The sequence below is a fragment of the Hyperoodon ampullatus genome (assembly GCF_949752795.1).
Source record: "Hyperoodon ampullatus genome assembly, chromosome: 1".
Taxonomy (NCBI): Eukaryota; Metazoa; Chordata; class Mammalia; order Artiodactyla; family Ziphiidae; genus Hyperoodon; species Hyperoodon ampullatus.
Window position 1 is genome coordinate 189,324,279 of NC_136914.1, and position 20,935 is coordinate 189,345,213.

Below are 20,935 nucleotides of genomic sequence, written 5' to 3' on the forward strand. Positions count from 1 at the left end.
ATAGGGAGCCATTAGCTTTGGGCTTTGTTATAAATTAGCTTCCAGGGATCTGATCAGAGATCCCTGGAGAAGATCCACTCTTCTGCCCAAAGAGAGCCAAACCACATGACTGGTAGTTTTAAAACTGAAAACTACCTCCAAATTCCTTAACGGTTGGAGAGTCAGCTGAGAATCAAATAGGTAAAGAACTTCAAAATCCCTAAACTTTAAAATTCTATTTATTGAGAATACAACATGAAACTTGGTGGCTAATACTATTAATTTCTCTTTCAACCTAAGGAAGGTAAATCAGAAATTTGTAATTGTTTGAGAGAGATCAGATTCTTTTTTCTGCCATAATGGCACACCATTTCCAGGGTACTACACCCTAGATCACCCTAGAAAATGTATCCATTCAAAGGGAGAGGAGTCTCTTAGGAGGATCTCCATTGGGAGGGAACACAGCATATAAGGAAATGAAGGCTCACAACGTGACCAGAGCAAAGAGGGAATGAGAAGACAAGGAAGGAGAAGATGGAGTAAGATGAACCTCGGGAGGTCAGCAGTAGCCAGAGGAAGCAGGGCTTTGACGACAGTGCCAAAGACCTGCTTTATCTTAGGAGTGAGCAGTAGTCATGGCAAGGTTTTATGCAGAATGATGATGCGAGCATATCTGCCTTACCAAAAGATTCCTTAGTGGATCACGAAAAGGTTTATTTATGGGTCCACAGGCTTGATTGAGTAGCTTAAATTCCAAGCAGTCCCTGCTGTGTCTGATGTGTCAGGGAGGCATTAAGATAAATAGAGGTTCAGCATCATCATAGTTTGGGGCCAACAGAAAACCCAGTTCCTTCAAGCATATCCCAGTGGTAACACAGCTGCATTCTAATGCTCCTCTGGGTATAGATGTCTGTGCCAACAGTAGCACAGAGGATATGCTCAGAACAAAGCAACACAAATTAACTCTGGCAGTTAACTCTGGCAGTTATTTTTCAAAATCCAACTGCAAAACAACAGCATTTTTCAGTAGCCAAAGAAGATAGAAAATGCAGCTCACAAAATCGCTACTGGACCTGTAGCGATCGTACCTTGCTTAGCAGCACTGCCCCTTAAATATATATGTATATATATATTTTGCTATGCTTGCATAGGAACATCTGTGTTTACATCAGGGAATGTGAAATTTAAGCACAAAAGAGAAACGACTAAATAGGATTAAAGAACCAGAATCACGGTTTGATGTGGAGTTTAATAGCAAAGAGGAGGCCAGACCACATGACTGGTGGTTACAAAATGAGTAAACACACTGGAATGAAAAAAACCGACTTTGATAATAAAGAAAAAGCCTTGCATTTTGTCTGTGCATTTACATGCCTGATGTGTCCCCTCCTTTTCTCACCCTCCAAATTTACTGCTTATTTAGAAAAGTGAAGTGTGGTATGGAGAGATGAGCAGTGATACAGAATCACTCCTCTTTTAGTCTGTCCCTGCCCTTCAAAGTCCTCCATTAGGAAGGAATTCCAATGTACCATAGAGAACCTCACTGCGAAGAATTCTGATGATTTCTAATACTACCTGCTAGAGTTTTAATTTTTCTGATTGTGTCACATTGCTTTAACTCCTTAACAAACTATAAAGTATATGTATCTATAGTAGAAAAATTCAGATGAAAGTTTTATTTAGCAAGCATATTAGAGAAAAACACCCCGCCATGCACATACACACAGGCTGCTACAGAGGATTTAAGTATTAAGTCTACGTTTTTATGATAAAATCTTTCTAAACATGAAACCATAAAGTAAAAAGTTGGCTGACTTAACTACATAAACTTTTAAAGCTTTTACATAATGTAAGAGTGGTAAGCAGAATTTTAAAATCAACAATAAACAGGGAAATAAAAAAATTCTGAAGTTATGGTAGAAAAGTTTAATTAATTTTGGTCATCTTAGTTTGACAAGATCTACATTTCCTTGGGGAATATTATGTCATCCCAACAGCCTTGCAAAATAAATGGCAGCAAGCATTAACCTGGGAAAGTGAAGGAGGAATGATTACTCACTCTTAGTTTCACAAGTATAATAGCACAGGGCCCAAGATTAGAAGATCCCTATACTTGGTTTCATACTATGCCACCAGTGTCTTGAAATTTTTCACAATTTTTGCAAAAGGAGCCCTGAATTTTATTTTCCAGTGGGCCCTGCAAATTACGTACTCGTCCCACACTTACTGTCCTGTAAATTGCCTGTCTACAAAGTGGTAAGATGTGTGCCAAAGAAGAATACCAAGATACTTAAGAAATAGCTCTAGTCCTGAAAAGTCTGTAGTTTAAAAGTAGAGATAAGTTTAGCAGTGAGATTATAATAAAGTAGAAAATAACACACGTGGTAGAAATGAAGCTCCAGAGAAGAAAGAGATTGCTTCCCAGTAGAACCATCAGTATCTGTGGAAAGGGCAGCTTTTAGTTGAATATAAAAAGAAGAGAGAGACTTAAACATTGACAATGGGGGAAAAGGCAACAGAGGCAGTGTGCTATATAAAAGCACAAGGTCTGTTTGGGCACATGGGATCATTTGGTTTGCCTGGGGCAAGAAGAAACCTGGCTGAAAAAGCAGGCTGCCATTGGCTGTGGGAGGACCTTGAATACCCAGCTAATGATGCTGTAACTAATTCAACAGGAACTATAAGCCACTGAAGCATTGTAGAAAGAGAACCAGTTGGTCACAGTCATAATTTAGGAAGATTAAAGCTGGCCCCAGGCAACAGTGGTCATTTGTCACCTCTCTGGACTCCCAGCCCTCTACTACATACACAAATGATGTGGACTTGCTGTTTTACAGAGTGGCCAGATGAAGAGTGACATCAAAGTCAGTGCCTGTCTCTTTTAGTAAATCAGTTAAACTCCACTTGCTCTAAGGTGACCAACAAGAAATGTTTACGCAGTCTAAGAGAACCAACTTTTATTGTTTAAGGTTTGAAATGTCAAAATAGATTACAAATTTGGGCATCTCTGAGAATACAAAAATAAAAGTATATCCAGGGTCAATTACACACACACACACACAGACATCTACAATTTCCTGAAATTGTGCCTCTAAAAAAGAGTTTCTGTTGGAGCCATGAAAGACAGCATTGGCACTCATTCCATTTCCTTATGAAAACTAACTTATGGAAGCTGAAGCCAGCATCATAAATACCCAGCTCTTAGGTATGTGAGATAAATAGTTAACTCTGTTCCACATACAAGCATTTCACTGATTACCAATTGGGATCTTTCTCTGTCAGGGCTGCATCACAAGAAATCAATAACTTGTACTTTAAAAAAGGCTTAAAAATGGACATTCACTCTGTCTCTTTCTCTGTCTCCATTCACATACACACATCTATGTATCAGCACACATATCAACATATATATACATATATAACATACACAGATGGCACCTGAATAATTTAATTTCCTCGCAAACTATACTAATCTTCAAACAGAAGAAATTCATATTTCCACTTCTGTTTCATTCAATCACCTTTAGTAAAAAAACCAACACCTTGCCAATAGAGTAATTTTTTTTAATATGGTCTCACCTGATGTCATATTTGAATTTTATTGCCCTTTTACCAGGAATAAAGAAAAAATTATGTGGAAATAAAAAATGTAATCAGAAACAATAAGTTAACCAAAAGAAATACCCAAGTAAGGAACAGTAAAATTGCATTTAAGAAAATTCAATAGATATCCATTAAGATTTTTCCATCACTGACACAAAATATGATTTTTGACTCCATTTAAACCATTTCTCCACCAAAAATAAAAAGGCCAGTTTAACATTCTAGCACTCAAAAATGAAATCTTAATTGGTGTTACACTCCCATTTAGCTCACATACTCTGTACATCACTATTTAGTGATGGTTCTGTTTCAAAAGAAAAATTATACAAAATAACTATTTTTCAAAAAAAGTCAAAGTTGTCAATATTCTTTTTAATGATAATATATACTCTTTAAAATAAAATAAGCATAGAGACAAATGAATTTCAGTGACTATCAGTATATTCCTAAGAAACAAAAGCTGGCATTTTATTCCAATTCCTATGGTATACTGAGTTATTATGATAATATATAATATCAGGAAAAGAAAAGCTTTTGATACCTCAGAACTGCAACATAAAATGAATTTAATTTGGGAAATTAAATTCAGGATTAAAGGATAATAAACTGCTTCTTGGAACTTTTCATCTTAGTCATCTGATCTTTAATACAGAACCTCACACAGAGATGATTCAGTCTTATACTGTGGGTTGCTTTAGAAGAGGTAAATATATTGATCAACAGTTAGAGATGGACTCAATATCCTTTTTGTTGTCATTGTTCCTGCAAATGCTCACTTGCTTCCCTCCTCTGTGCTGCTCTCCTCTATGACAGGATGTTGTATGAAACTCTGAAGTTCCGACTTAACCAACTATCATGAAATTTGGCAGCAGAAATAGAAAGAAGCCAGTCCAAAGTCTTGTACTTCCACAAATTTGTAGGCTAATAAGACTGAGATAAAGGCAAAAAGTGTTCCCCGGGCTGCATTTCGGAGGAAGGTTGAAAAGACAATAAAACACTCTCAGGAGAAAAGAAAGCATCCTACCTTTTTAAAAATTCCATATACTCGGTATGCTTGATGAGTCCTGTCCTCATCATTATTGTTTGAAAACATTGTCGATCAATGGCCCAGAGTTTCACATTTACAAGAGCTGCAGAAAAAGAAAAAAAGAATAGGAAAAAAAAATTAAAGAATTTCAACAGTGAATTATAATGTGCAAAAGCAATGAGTTATTCAGTGGAATAAAAATGATTAACGTTGGTTTAAAGCTAATATCATAAAGCTATCCTATTTAGTTAAGAAGGCAAGTATTCTTACAAAATGTAGTTCATAATTTTCAATACTAGTATTAATGTCTATAAGGAAGATTCCTGTTGCTCTTATGTCCTGAAGGGATGAGACGGTCTAAGAACACATTGAAAGTATTTAGTAATTTCAAGACTATATACAAAGGAAATCGGATGAAGAATAAGAGGTTCACAAGAAATAACACTGCCTGGTAATTAACCAGAATGGGGTTAATGACTCACATGATTGATCATATTTTAATTTTAAAAAATATAGGTGAAAATTTAGTTTTCAGGTTTAGGGGTTAACTTAATAGAATAGAAATAATAATTACAATTAAATTGTAACCTGTGCCCAAAGTTACCATATGAAGTTATCAATATATTAGCTATGTTTGTTGAATTTTAATTTCTCTCACATACCACTGTCTTTAACAATGAATGATTAAGTATTGAAACTGAATACCACAGAAGAGATCACTATTCGATCTATTAAGCACATGACTAAAAGACAAGTTTTAGAAAGACTGATGTTATAGCGTAAGAGAACAAAATATTAAGATAAACTTAGGTTTTAAAAGAGTACACTAAAAATGTTGGTAATTGAATCTGTGTGATGGGTATTCAAGAAGCATGTTTTACTATGCTCTCTATTTGTATGTCTGCAAATTTTCATAATAGAAATATTTTAGGTTAGCACATGAACTAAAAAAGACAATTCATACATAGTACCCATGGAGTATGGGGTAGAGAAGGGCTGTGCAGGGGTTTGAGCAAGACCAGTTAATGGGGCTGAGGTATAGTTTAGTGATCCAAAAACAAAAACGGACGAATGCAGTTCTCTCTTCTTCACAGTTCTCAGACTAAGCCCAGTGAATGCAATAGATCAAGATTTGGGTATAAGGGAGAGGAGAAAATGCTCGAGTAATCAGGCCATGTATGTGCCTTGCAGGAGGATGCTAGAAGTAATCCACAGAGGAACAGGTGAAAAAGATGATAAAAGGAATATTGCACTCTAAAGCAAACCTTTATCTTTGAACTTTACCTAATTTTTCCTTGCAAAATTGTTTGAAGCTAAAGAAGAAAACATGACTTCTCCCTTGGCCAGCTCTTTACTGGAGAACAAAGATTGTCAGTTAAGTAGAAAAAGAAAAAAGCAGCAAGGACCTGTGTGTGCATGGCTCCATTCCAAATAGCCTTCAAAAATCAACCTTCAGCAGAAAACAATGCTCATCTCACATGTATTCTCCAGTCACATTCTAGTTCCTCTGTTGAATCCAGGCTCCTTTCCAGAACACCTGTTTACTTGAGATGAACCATAGAACTGGATGATATAGCCACAAAGGACTGAGAAAATCAGGACAAGATTCATAAGAAGTAGACCCTTAAAAAATGATACGGGACTTCCCTGGTGGCGCAGTGGTTAAGAATCTGCCTGCTAATGCAGGGGACATGGGTTCAATCCCTGGTGCAGGAAGATCCCACATCCCACGTAGAAACTTAGCCTGTGTACCACAACTACTGAGCCTGCGCTCTAGAGCCTGCGAGCCACAACTACTGAGCCCACATGCCACAACTACTGAAGCCTGTGCCCCTAGAGCCCGTGCTCCGCAACACGAGAAGCCGCAACAATGAGAAGCCACCACAATGAGAAGCCCGCGCACCACAGCAAAGAGTAGCCCCCACTCGCCGCAACTAGAGAAAACCGCAACAAAGACCCAATGCGGCCAAAAGTAAATAAATTTATTTTAAACAAGTGATAGGAGTTGAACAAGGAGAGAGACACAAAGGGTAATCAAGTGGGGAAAGTACATAAACAAGAGCACAGCTGGAAGTGAGTTTGGGCTGCGGGAGTCCAGTCAGGGATAAAACAGACTGCAATGGTTGAGATTTCTATAAGGTTGCTACACAATTTGAGAGTAGGCTGATGTGGGGCCCTGGAAGCCAGGCACAGGGAGCAAGGATTAATTTGATGAACAACAGAAAGCTACTAGAGATCTTAAAAAGACAAAAGAAAGAACCACAATTTTAAAGGATATACCATGGGGATATCAAAAAAAAATTAAATGCTTACTAGAAAAAAAAAGTATTTTCTATATTCATCATTTTTAATGGTTCCCAGGTGTTTCCAGTATACAGTCCTCCTTCCAAAGGACCAATTAGGATATGCCAACAAATTTTATTTTAAAAATAGCAGCAATAAATAGTTGTATTATACATATTTTTAAAATGCACAAAGGCATGATTAAAAGCATAATGTCAAGGTGAAATAAAGCATATATACATTTTAAGGCTTTGCCCCGCAGAAAGACATCACATCCTGGTAACAGTATATAAAAGCTTCTATTACAATCTCGTAAATCGAAAGATATCATAATGATAGCTGAGAAAGACTAATCTAGGAGGGACACACTGGATTCAGAAACACTGGAGTCAAGCAGAACACAGACCAACACTGGTGCCATCAAAATAACACTTTTTGTACAAACCATAGGGCACAGTAGTTAATATGATAAAAGCTCAGTGTGAGGAAGATTGTTCTAATAATACATTGTGCGCACAGATTCAGACAAGGAGTAAGGAGTGCCAGGCAGAGGCCACAGTAATTCAGGAGTGAAGTGAGGAGGGTCTTAGTGAATAAGGCAGCAATGGGAGTAACAGCAGAGGCTTGGCGGGGGGGGGTGGTGGTGGTGTGGTGTGGTGTGGTGTGGTGTGTGTGTGTGTGTGTGTGTGTGTGTGTGTGTACACTAACTTACCTGCAGCATTATTAGTCTGAGTTCACATTTCAAGGCCAGGCTCCGTCTCTTGTCTCTCCTGATAAACAACCTTTTTGTCTTACAGCTATAGCTTTTTCTGTGTCATTTACTGGCATTTTGCACATGTTACCAACACGGTCAATTATCTCTATGTCTGTATTACGTTACCTCAAATAAGTTTGTACTACATTCCCTCAGAGAAAAGTCCCTGTCTTGTTTCCTCTAACTTCCCCCAACTCAAGAAACTTGCTTTTTATTTGATAAACACTGGGTATCATTGTTAATTAATGTAATTTCTGTACATGAAGTTCACGTGCAGAAAATATATATGCCTAGTCAGACTCTAAGGTTACATTAAAATGTCTAAACTGAATTTATTAGATACCATAATTCATGTGTAGAAAAATGATCTCTGAAATTAAGTTCACAGAATTCAGTACTTTTGTTTTATCTTCTGATTTCAATAGCCCATGTAAATGGAATGTCTGAGTAAAACTGTGTTCCAGATATTTTGCATGATAATCAATATGGCTTAATGAAACTTCAAGTTTGTCCATGACCTTGGGCAAGGTGCCAACACCTTTTTTATATGCTGCCAATATGCATATTAGTCAAGTCAGCATTTTACAAGTGGGCAAGCATGACTAATAATCACCTTGTAATGTTGTCAGAAGTATGGTTATATTGGAGTTGTGATTAACATCCTGCTTCTTAAACAGCCTGCTGGAGTATATGTCTGTTGCTTCCATAACTTAGAGAACATTCAAAAAATCCATTTACCTTTGATATTAAGTGGTATATTAACCTCTGTAGGGGATAAGCACTTCAAATAAAATTCCTGTGATTTTCACAATGATTACTGTTGTTGAACACATAAGTCTGAAGAGTGTAAAGCAGAAAAAGGGTTGGGAAGGGATTTTCCTTTTTGTTCAAGTATGTATCTAAAATTCACTATTGGAAACATTTATCATTTTTCAGGTTAAGGCCAGATTGAACTCTGTGGAAAAGATACAAGTTACCATTGCTCTGGGATCTCTAAGTGTATGAGTACATTAAGAATACCTTCAGGGCTTCACTGGTGGCGCAGTGGTTGAGAGTCCGCCTGCCGATGCAGGGGACATGGGTTCATGCCCCCGTCCGGGAAGATCCCACATGCCGCGGAGCGGCTGGGCCCGTGAGCCATGGCCGCTGAGCCTGCGCATCCGGAGCCTGTGCTCCGCAACGGGAGAGGCCACAACAGTGAGAGGCCCACGTACCGCAAAGAAAAAAAAAGAATACCTTCACTGTAGGCAAAAGTTGACCTTCATTTAGGGGACACCAAGATTATAGAAGAATGAGCCATAAAATTGTGCTAGACTATGAAACCACAAATCTGGGTTTGGCTTAAATTCTCCTACTGGGGAATTCATCTGCTGCCCAATTTGAATTTTGGAAGAGTACCGAGAAAGCATATGTAGGTATAGAGCACTTATAGACTCAAATAAGTATTCTGCCCATATTTATTTTATGCCAATCTAGTTGACACTGTTGCTATATATAAGGGACAGAAAACAAGGTGACGATTCTTGCCCTCAAGAAACCTGCGATCTAGTACAGAGGCCGACAAACTATCGTTCCTGCCAAATCTGACCTATGGTCAGTTGCTTTCCTCACTTAGGAAATTCCAAGGATTTTAGGATCTCTGTGCCAGAAAAGAGATGAAGACCAATACACACTTATTATTCTCCCTCCTCCTTCCCACCATGCACACACCTAGAAAAGGCCACTTGAGGACATAATCAGGAGGAGGGCCCTCACCAAGAACTTCACCATACTGGCACCCTGAGGCTGAACCTCAAGCCTCCAAAACGCTGAGAAATCAGTGTTTGTTGTTTAAGCCAACCGGTCTATGGTATTTGTTACAGGAATTTGAATAGAGACACCTGGGGTCCATGGAGCCCCAAGCAGTCTGTGGATGAAACACAAAGGATTTGTGAATGTGAGGTGGGACAACAACATCTTTATTTTTACTACCCTGTTACTGAAATTTAGCATTTCTTCTATAAGTATAGGCAACAAACCACAGTAAGTGGTTTGTCAGCAACAGAAACCATGTCTATTTTTATATAATCCTACATTTGCTGCAAATATCTTAAATATAATTTACATTCATCATTATTTTGAACTTATGGTAGTTACTAGAGCTCTAGATCTCATTTTTAATGTATTATTTTATCACAATTATTAAATGTTTTATCATTGTATCTCAACATACATGGTTCTTTGTAATCCTGTGTATTTTATTTTATGCTTTTATAAACATTCTTAGATGAGTCCATATGCTTCAGAGTGACAAATAGGTCCATGGCACCCTTAAGATTAAGAGCCCCTGGTCTAAGTATCCTGGAGAAAGGGTTACCTCAGAGAAGGAGACAGGAAGAGTGGTAAGGGAAGAGGTAATACTTTAGCTGGTCTGCATCCATAGGGACATACAAATTACTAAATAAGTATGGTTTACTTATTAACAAACAGCCACTTCCCTAAGTTCCCTGACTATTCCCAGCCCTCTGCCCAGGACTCCCAAGGATTTCCTCAGCTCAGCAAATAAAGGGTTAACACTGAGCCCCGCATATCAATATTCATATAATTTCTTTGCATGACTCTCTTGTGCCTGGGATGGCACAAAGTAGAGCTCATCAGGTATTTTCTAAATTGCATTTTGTGTGTATGTCAAACATTCTGTCCAAATAAAATCTCTATTCTTGTACTTCATTGGAAAAATTACTCTAGACCTTCATAATCTCTTTTAGAAGAGAATGAGTTTTCAATTTGAGCTTTTCCAAGTGTCTTTCCCTAGCAGCAAAACACTGTTTGAGTTTTCTGACAAGGATTCCAGAGTGACCTATTCTTCCCCAAGTCAGCCCGTTTTCCAGGGAACATTCTCAGATAGTAGGTAGGTCTCATCTCAAAGCTTCTGCTGATCTAAACTGTGTGTGAATGAGCTAGAAGCTTTGGAGGGCTTGATGTGGGTGGAAGAACAAGACAGATATCATTAGCTTATTCTCCTACTTCACCTTCAACATTAAAAGAGCTCCAGCTTATACTGTAAGATACTTTACTATATGCTCCAGGAATTCCAGAAACTATTTTTACACCCCACCTCACCCCTCATTTTCTTGAAGCTTGAATCATCTGTGATAACTCAGATACTTAGTGCTACAGAATCGGCTTACAAAAGACCTTTAGGGGGTCCATGAAGCCCACAATTGCTTCCCCACATTATTAAGGCATATGTTTGCCTAAAGCCAAATTCCAACTGCTGGAATGTTCTGAGACAAATGCTTCATAATTAGAAAAGACCATTTGCTGTTTACAGTGCATCCGGAGAGCATCGATATCTCCACTGTGCAGACTGCGTCACTGTTAGTATGGGGGTTATATTTTAAACTTTCTTGCCTAGAAAAGTTCTCTCTTTAATGATATATATTCTATGAAGATGGTAGATTGTCAAGTTGGACATTGCAGGACTTCGCTGGTGGAGCAGTGGTTAAGAATCTGCCTGCCAATGCAGGGGACACGGGTTCGATCCCTGGTCCGGGAAGATCCCACATGCCGCGGAGCAACTAAGCTCGTGTACCACAACTACTGAGCCCACACACCTAGAGCCCATGCTCCACAACAAGAGAAGTCACCGCAATGAGAAGGCCGTGCACCGCAACGAAGAATAGCCCCCACTCACCGCAACTAGAGAAAGCCTGTGTGAAGCAACGGAGACCCAATGCAGCCAAAAATTAAAAAATAAAGATAAAATAAAGTTGGACATTGCAGGTAAGAATAATCATGATTATAAGCTTAACAATAGAAAAATCACTTATCAGTATTGTCATGATGTGCATGTATTGGAAAGGAGTTGGTACAGTGGGCTGCCCTTTAAGGAAGCCAAAAGGAGTGATAGTTGTTTCTCTAAATTCTGCTCAACTTCATACCTTGAACAATGTAACTGGTAAGACCAAGTGCTAGCTTTCTGAAGATATTAAAACATTAACTAACATGATGATTTTAAAATTTAAATTCACTTTCAAATGTTAAAAATACTGAAAGGGCCAAATAGGTGGTAATTTATTTTTGTACAGATACACAAATAACAACGAGCATTATTTTGGTACCATTATTCAACATTTACTATACAACATGATAAGAACTTTATGTCTGTTTTATCTATTTATCCTATATTAATCCTATGAGATATTCTTGTCCCCTTGCTATAAATATGGAAACTGAGTCTCAGAGAAGCTAAGTTACTGCCCACATCACACATATAATAATTCTAAGATTCAGTTTCATTCTGACTCCAAAGACTGGTTCTTTTTACTCTTGCATGCTTCTGAAACTGGGCTAAGGATATCTGCTTTCCTCACCCTCTTTTTCTGACCCACTTCACCACCCTACTTATCATCACTGAATATCACAGGAGCAAAAGGAATAGGAATTTGACTTTCATAACAGAGGTGGTGAAGATTTCTTGAAATTAAAACAGAAGCTTGGGCTGCAAGTTTTACCTAAAGTTTAAAAGCAATGGGAGGCTTCAAAAGTATTTTGTACCTGAGGCAGGTTCCTCGTGACCATCTTCTACCCCACCTCTCCCTCTCCTGGCTCTCAGCACCATGGCATGCCTAGCACACCCCTCTCCCTAACCTCCAGAGTTACCAGGAGCTACCTTCTGTCTTTAGTGGCCTTCAGTGAAAAAGCTCAAGAAACATTGTGCTTCATTCTACAGGCTCCAGTTTTAATGCAGGGGGAGTCCCAGTGGTGTCAAAAAGTCATCTTTAAAAGTTAAAGTCATGTGAACCATCCTGAGGCCAGCTGACAGCAGCCACCAAGGGCAGCAGAAACAAATATATGTGAGGGCCAAGTGTACCAGAGCAAACTCCACTCATGCAGAACTCTAACCACATCTCCCTTCTTGTTGGCCAAAGCCCATAAACACCAAAAACTAAGTGCTAATTAGTAACAGGGACTGGGGATGCAAAACCTGGCCGTGGAAGCAGGGACTTCCCAGGTGTTACAGTCTTTCTCCTGGCACTCCTTGTTAAGACAATAAAGTGTACTGTTGTAAACACCTATTAAACCAAAGTTCAATTATTTAGAAACCTGTAGACACCTAGTTCTATGTAAATCTGGTAGTGGGGGCTGGTGGTTGGAGGGAGGGGTATAAAAATGAATAGAGAGAGAGATAAAGAAGCAAAGCAATCAACTTCAGGTCATCTGAAACAACCCTGACATGAAGCAAAATATCAAGTATATCAGGAAAAAGAGCAGGAAGAAAGGGGGAATGAGCCTCCAGGAAATAAGTGGCTTTCTCTCTAACTCAGATACAAATTAGGGACCAAGAGTGAAAGAAGGAGCCAAAAGACCCCCAGATAATAATAGTTGTGAAGACCAAAGTGCTCTGAGTTGTCTAGTGAAGAACAGAAAAGAGTACATAATCACTTTGAGCTACTGACAGAGAAACAGTTAAGAAAGTGATAAACTACTCCAATCAGTCCTACAAGATTGATCTTCCTAAAGTACTGTTCTAATCCTGTTACTCTACCCACAAAATATTCAGTGGCTCTCTGCTGCCAATAAATAAAGCAAAACCTCTCCATCCTTGCATTTAATCCATATTCAGTTTAAAGTACCTTTCAAAATTCATCTCACAATCCTCTACACACACCTTTTATTTTATCAAATGATTCTACTGTCAGGTTTCTAAATCCACACTTCCATTCTCTGTCTTTAGGTCTTTGCTCCAATTATTTTCTTCTACTCATGACAATCCTAGTAGCCCTTCAAGACCCAATTTAAAGGCCACTCTCTCCATGAAGACTTTCCAGTTCACCCCAGCTAGAATTTCTCTATTTTTTTTTTCCTACAACCTTCTGATTTTGCCTCCTTTGTGGTTTTTTATCACTCTGACTTGCTTCGTAGTTATTCATGTACCTGAATCATATCAGTACCATACATGGTCCACTATGAATACTGTGATACCTCATAGGATTCAACAAATGTTTTAGGGTAAATAAGTGACTAGTTTACAAGGGGAAAACAATCTGCGAAAAAGAAGAAGAAACTGAGGATATTCACTCTGGATAAGAGAAAGCGAAAACTCAGTAACTGTCCTAAAAGATTTGATGGCTTTATTAGACTTTAAGTCAATTCAATGAAGCTGTTTATAGTAGCATTAAGGGCTAGCCTGAAATCAAAAGTTGGGAGACATTTATTACAAACATTCTTCAGACATTTGAGAACTTACTATGTGCCCAGAACTATATTAGGCACTGGTGATACAAAGATAAATAAGATACATACCTTGTTCTCAAGTACCTCCTTGCTGCTGAAAGCTAACTTTCCTTACTTTTTCTATTTATATATTCACTTCTTTATTATTCCACCTTATGCTAATAGTCTTAATTATTCCACCTCAAGCAAAATTTGAATCAATCCACTCCATAATGTTTCTGATGGATTAAGAGGTAATTCCTTCCTACTTGTCAAGGACAGAACTAAGCCAGTAATTAGAACTGACAGGATTGGTGATTAAGACTCCATGTAAAGACAAAAGGAATGCAGCAATGGCTAAATCTTGTCCTAAGAAACTTCCCATCACAGGAAATGCTCCAGTAGACCACCTAATAAAATAGTGGAGAAAGACTTCCTATATCAGATGGAAAATTGAATTGGATCACCTCAAAGGAGTAACTGAACCACAAGATTTTATACTAGGTAAGAGATCAATGCAGAGAGAAGTGAGTCATAGATCTACATAAATGAATAATGATAGTTATTTTGAGGTAACATACACCTGTAAGGGGCATTGTACACAGGATGATGGCTTTGTTACAAGCCTATGCGAGAGAGTCAAATGTCTAGAAAAAAGGTGATATCATTTGTTGATGTTAATGAAGGAAATGGCCTCTCAGTCAATGCTTTATGCACAAATTGAAAGGCTCAGGAATACAAAAGACATAAAGGCATGAGACAGCATGCTACAGCATGAAAGCCAGTAATCTGGTCTGTGTATCTTCCCTGTAACCACACAGGAGCTGTGTGGCCTTGGGCAAGTAATTTAAGCTTTCATCAGTCTATTTTAGGAAACGGAGATAATAATGTATGCCTCATGAAATTCTTCTCAGATACGAATGAAATTACTCATGGTAAATATTCAGTATGATACCTGGCATCTCAAATCTTCTTCACTCAAGGATGTCTTTAATGATGTTTCCATCTTATAAACACATAGAAAACAAACACTAACCTGTGGGCTAATGGCAATGAATTCTGAGTTTAAAAAAAAAAACCCAACCAAACAAACAACCCAAAAGTTTACAGCAGTCATGAAGTTGGTTCACTACCTCAGAATAATAAAACAGAACATTACTTGGTGAATTGCATACAGGTTTAGGAAGGCTTAAAGGTTAAGAGGAAAATTAAGATAAAGACTCAGTGTCTTAATATGATAACAAACATAAGAAGCTGGCTTACAGCAGCATAGAGCTCTTTGAGGGCAAAAAGTGGGTCTTGTTCATCTTTTTATCCCCAGTGCAGTGTCTCTCCAGTTACTGGCATGTAGAAAACAACCAATAAATGTTTGTTAAATGAATAACTCACACATACACCTGCCTGGCACATTTAGGTATTCCTTAATTCTATTATAAACAGGACTCATAATTTAGTTGAAATCAAATCTTTGAAAAATTCTAGAATATTCTTCAACAGATGGTTTGTGATCCTTTAGAAAGGAAACAGAGGCTGGGTGGCCAGTCCACCTTAATGATACTCATTTTCAATGAGTTCTTCAGTACATAGAGGCTCTCTACACATCAGTGAGGCTCCAAACATGGCACATTTTGGACCTCCATCATAAGCTTCAATCTCTGGCAAGTTACTGAGGTGCTTTAGCTAGCAGCCCTATTATGGTGACAATTTCCTGCAGTTTGGCATATTTTGAACAGTGTGCCTATTTCAAAAAATATCAGCACGTGGTTGGTAAATGTCATAGCACATCTGTTCATAACAGATTTTAAGTCTCGAACAGATTTTAAGTCTCGAATCTCATTAAGGAAATGGGTATTACATCTGTAAGTCCTCTTGTCAGTTGGATGAGCTGCATCCCAAAACACTGCATGAAGATGCTGAAAACATATGCCTACCTATTTGCTGAAATTCAAGTAGACATCTTTACAAAGTCATACTAATAACTTTTCCTTGCAAGTTGAATTACTTGACTTCAGCTTGGAAATGTTATTAAAATTGTCTCCCAAAGGAGGGGTTTCCTTTTTCCTAGTCCTTATAGCATACTGTTTCTCTTTCTGCAAACACTGTGTCTATATGCCAGAAGCCATATATTTGATGTATGCTTAATTAATCTCATTTCTCAAGGGGAAAAAAAAGAAGCATTAAGATTAGATGTCCATTAACCTCCTGTTGTATCTTCCCTGAAGAGCTCCCTGTTAATGTGCTTTACAAGTTTCCATTTTCGTTGCATACCTCTACATCACCTTAGTTCATTGCTACCTTAAGGCTAGACTCAGCCATCATAATTTATGATCCCTTTCAAGTCCTCATATAAATATGAAAACCAATGCTGCTGTCTCGGTCCCATTAAATATATGACCCAGCTGGTTAAGAGAAACAGCTGCAATACGACTTCACGTTTATTTTCTAGGCACTAGTAGGCTTTGAAATAGAAACGTCCATTTTTGGCCCATCTTTTCTGCAGTAAGTTAAATGTAATCTCTGCATTTGGCAGAATTCTGGGGAAAAAAATCCTAAGGAAAGGGAGTACTCTAACCACCTCCTCCACTGGCAGATGAAGTAGAGGACATCAAGAAAGTCAAGTGAACTCAGCTGTTTTACATTTTCAAAACTGTCTACTTTTGACATATAAAGAGAATGCCATTTTCCTTCTTGTGATTTTACTCGTCTGGAAGATGCAGTGTTGCAATGACAACTGATCATTCAACAACAATTAGAAAAATGAGCTTTAATTGAACTGAATGCAGAGGTTGGTCGTGCTATGATGCAATATAGAAACTGATAGTTCTTATTTTTACAGATGAAAAAAGCAGTATCTTCTATATTTTACAGAGTCACTGGTTTCTTCTGGAGAAAAAAAAATCTGAACTTCTAGAAAAGAGGATTCTCTGCTTAAACATTAAATATATCCACTTTTCTTGCACCAAACATCATTTTCACACAACAGCACCAACTGTGAAGGCATAAAGGTGACAGAGTGCAAACTAGCCACCTAATGATTTGCCTTTGGTCAGAATAGCTGTGACAACTCCTTTGGCAAATAATGGCAGACCAAGCACAGCCTGTCATTTGCTCACACCACTGAAGGATGTATATTTGCTAAGAGGAGGTGAAGACAGATGTGAATATATGTAGCAGGGTTACTTCTAAACTCAGCCTGTGTGGGCGTGTTGCTGTGCCTGCCCTGGCAGCATCTCTTCCCTGGAGAACCACCATGCTGAGGAATTCAGTCCCAGGGCCCCATCCCTACCCATTCTTCATCCTCCCTTCCCCCTTTCTGAGTATGTGATCAATCAAGTTACATTTTTGCTTAAGCCAGACTGAGTCTGGTCTCTGGAGCCCCAGAAGGAGTCCTGCATGCCTTACAAATTGCTAATTCTGGCATAATCACTGCATAATATAGAAAAGAGGTTAAGCTCTGGAATCTTTAAGCCACTTGAATAGGATTTTGTAGTTTTTGAATGGGATTTTATAGTTTTATATAATTCTAATTTTTTGAAATGATACTTAGATAAAACAAGTTATAATAATTCCATTATATCAATAGGAAGAATAAAACAAAAAAGGTACAGAGAGATTAAGTGATTTTATAAAAATATATCCAGGGGCTTCCCTGGTGGTGCAGGGGTGGAGAGTCCACCTGCCGATGCAGGGGACACGGGTTCGTGCCCCGGTCCGGGAAGATCCCACATGCCATGGAGCGGCTGGGCCCGTGAGCCACGGCTGCTGAGCCTGCGCGTCCGGAGGCTGTGCTCCGCAACAGGAGAGGCCACAAGAGTGAGAGGCCCGCGTACCAAAAAATATATATATATATATGTGTGTGTGTGTGTGTGTGTGTGTATATATATATATATATATATATATATATCCAGCCCGATGCCGATAGCTACAGAGTACATTTCCCAAAACTCCTTCAAAGGCATTCTCAACTCACATATCACAATTTTAACCATAATGACCAAAATCATTCAGATCAATATGGTACTCATTTAAGATTTACATTTTCCAAATTGTAAATTTGGACTGCATGACCTTTATAGAAACTAGATTTTTTTTTCCCAAGGATACATTGCCTAATAATAACTGACACATTTCTAGAAATCTTAAGCAGTCTAATTGTCTTGATCTAATTCTCAAGAGTTTTTTGAGTGGTGAAAGATCTCAAGACACAGCTGAATCATTACAAAGCACTGATACATAAAGAAAAAAAGGAAAACACTGAAGTCATAAGTGAAGCTTGAACGTGGTAAGTTATCTGTTCCACAAAGAAGTGTTTAGGAAATACTAACTGCCATGCACTGTAGGTATGATAGGAAACATGTGTGTATTGTTTGCTATCTTCTAGGAGCTTGCAATGTTTCAGTGGAGGAGAGAACAATTAAGCAAGCAATATCAATATGGGGTGCTAGGCTCACCTGGCAGGTTCACAAGGTCTGTAGGGAGCATCTATCAGGAGCATCTAATCAAGTCCTAGGGGTGAGGAAAGATTTCCCCGAGGAAGAAGTGCTTACGGTGAGACCAGGAGGATAACAGTTTGTCGAAATAAAGAAAGGGAGGACTGGTCAAATTCCTGACATTAATGAAGTTAGCAAAACTTTACAACTTAAAAAAATTTTTTTAATCTTATTTCTCTTTTCCTTTCATTTGTCTCCATCCACAAAACAGACACTCCTTATTTAGCTCAAAGCCATAAACTCCTGAAAAACATGCAAGGCATCTCTACCCCTCACCACTCAGATCAGAGACAACAAACTCAACCCCTAAGATTGTTGTGCTGCCATATTTTATAGAACCCAGGCATGACTTCAGCAGATCTTGGCCAAAATTAATGAAACATCAACAAACTTTCCACCTTCTCTGACTTCACTGATATCATTCACTCCATTCTCAAACTCCAGATTTCTAAAAATTACCCCATACATCCTGACAATATCCTCAGTTACAGACTTTTGGGGATTTCAAATCTATATTCTTCAGTATAACTAATACCACCTGCTTTAAGTATGTAGTAAATCATGAGAAATGGAGACAGTACAGCTTAAGCTCCTTAACCCAGATGTTACAATGGTGTAACCACAGATACATTACTACGTTAAGATAAATCAGTTACCATCTTAGGCTAACTATTGGTCTATTTATTTATATTGGCTGCTTGAGATGTCTCCCAGTCACTAAAATAAGTAGCCGGTGTGTGCCTTCTTAACCATACGATGTCCTCATCAACTTGGCTTTATGCATTTAAACATGGCATGAGTGTATTATGTCTGTTCAAATACAAACATGTATCGGACATTGAGCATGGTTGACAGTGGCCTTGGCTGGAGTACAACTCAATCTAAAATGTGGAGTTGGGAGATTATCAACATAACTAGCCTCAATCTTTACTGTTCCTTGTATCTTGTTTCTGCCTAGTATTGCCACATAAATCTACTAACAAATTTGATATCTTCATTGTAAATCAATAGTACAATAGATAGACATTGATCTGTTACAAGCTGCATTTAACTAGGCAGCCAGAAATATGTTTTAGGATGTAAATTTTATCCTTTTGATTTTGTCTTTGCTGGCTCTTTCAGCATCCCTGGTTAATGTTTTTATGCAATTGTTTTCCAATCAGGAAACAGTAATAAAGAGGAAAAAAACATATCAGGGTAGAAGTGAAGAGATGCGTATGCAAAGGATAAGCTGAGAACTAAAGACTGGAGTTTATACTCAATACCACTGTTTTTTCCCCTCTCATTTCATGCACTGGTTTACCACTCACCTATCATCATAGTCCTTTTTTTTTTTAGGGCATTAATGAAAAATAACAAGAAGAAATAAAGGAGCTATTTCTGATGAGGACTTGACATGATTCCAAATGTTCTTTATATAAAAATAATCAAATTACAATTTTATGGCTTAAAAAGGAAGAATGAATAACAACCCCAGTGAGCAACCTGGATTCTAAAAAATGAGAAGAACGTTTATTTTAATTAGTCATGGTCTTCACACTAATTACTCTCCTGTTAAAAGTGAGCCTTTTTCCATCAGTAACATACTTGTCCTTTCAATAATAAAGAGGAAAATGAGAGACAAAAACAAATAAAAGAATGTATTTTTTTATAGTTTTTAAATTTTATTTATTTTTGGCTGCATCGTGTCTTTGCTGCTGCGTGCAGGCTTAGTCTAGTTGCTGCACATGGGCTTCTCATTGCAGTGGCCTCTCTTGTGGCAGAGCACAGGCTCTAGGCACGCAGGCTTCAGTAGTTGTGGCGAGCGGGCTTAGTTGCCCCGTGGCACCTGGAATCTTCCCGGTCCAGGGATCAAACCCGTGTCCCCTGCACTGGCAGGTGGATTCCTAACCACTGCACCACCAGGGAAGTCCCAAAAAGGTAATTTTTTATTCCAAAAGCTGTGACCATTTTTAAAGCTAAATTAATGGCAGCCTAATTGATGCTAATGAAACTATACAGTCAGATCGAAACTTAGGAAATTGTTCCTTATTTCATCAGGGAAGGAAGTTCAATACTGTAATTGTATTTCCAGATAAACACCAGAATTAAGCATGTGTTATAAGAGTAGCTTACTTGAAGTAGATAAGGCAGACATCCCCTTCCCCATAAACAATTACAAGCTCTGGGGTACAGTCACAGTTCAATCAGGCTGCTCCAATAATCAGCAAAGTGACAATCATTTCAGGATTTATGCCACATGTAAAATAGACTGGTACTGATTGTAAAGAAACATTCCAATTTCTCTAGAAATGTCCCAATTTCTCTAGAAATGTCCCATAATAAAACCATTCATTCTTCCTGACAGGTATAAAGTTGTTCCGCTTTTGTTTTACTTTTTTTAACTTTGAAAAAGACGACCAACCTATGCTTGCAGTTTAAAAACACGTGTGCGCACAGCAGCTGATGCTGAATATACGATGGGAGCGCCACACACTGAGGCTTCACCGAAGTACCACAGGGGAAACGGCATTCCGGGGTAATTTCCAAGAAAGCTATTCATCTCCACATCAGACACAATGGCGTTACCAGGCAGGGAGAGAAAGAAGAGTTGAAGGACAC

At 38.3% G+C, this 20,935-nt stretch overlaps 1 protein-coding gene across 2 annotated transcripts in view; it reads right to left on the reverse strand.

Moving 5' to 3' along the window:
- Positions 1 to 20,935, reverse strand: part of PRKG1 (protein kinase cGMP-dependent 1) — a gene marked incomplete at both ends in the record, with an annotated part of 1,229,056 nt that overhangs the window by 415,933 nt on the left and 792,188 nt on the right. For both annotated transcript variants that reach the window (XM_079717816.1, XM_079717815.1), the window contains one exon: positions 4,607 to 4,712. In XM_079717816.1, coding sequence (XP_079573942.1) covers positions 4,607 to 4,712 — 106 coding nt within the window. The remainder of the gene's footprint in view (positions 1 to 4,606; positions 4,713 to 20,935) is intronic.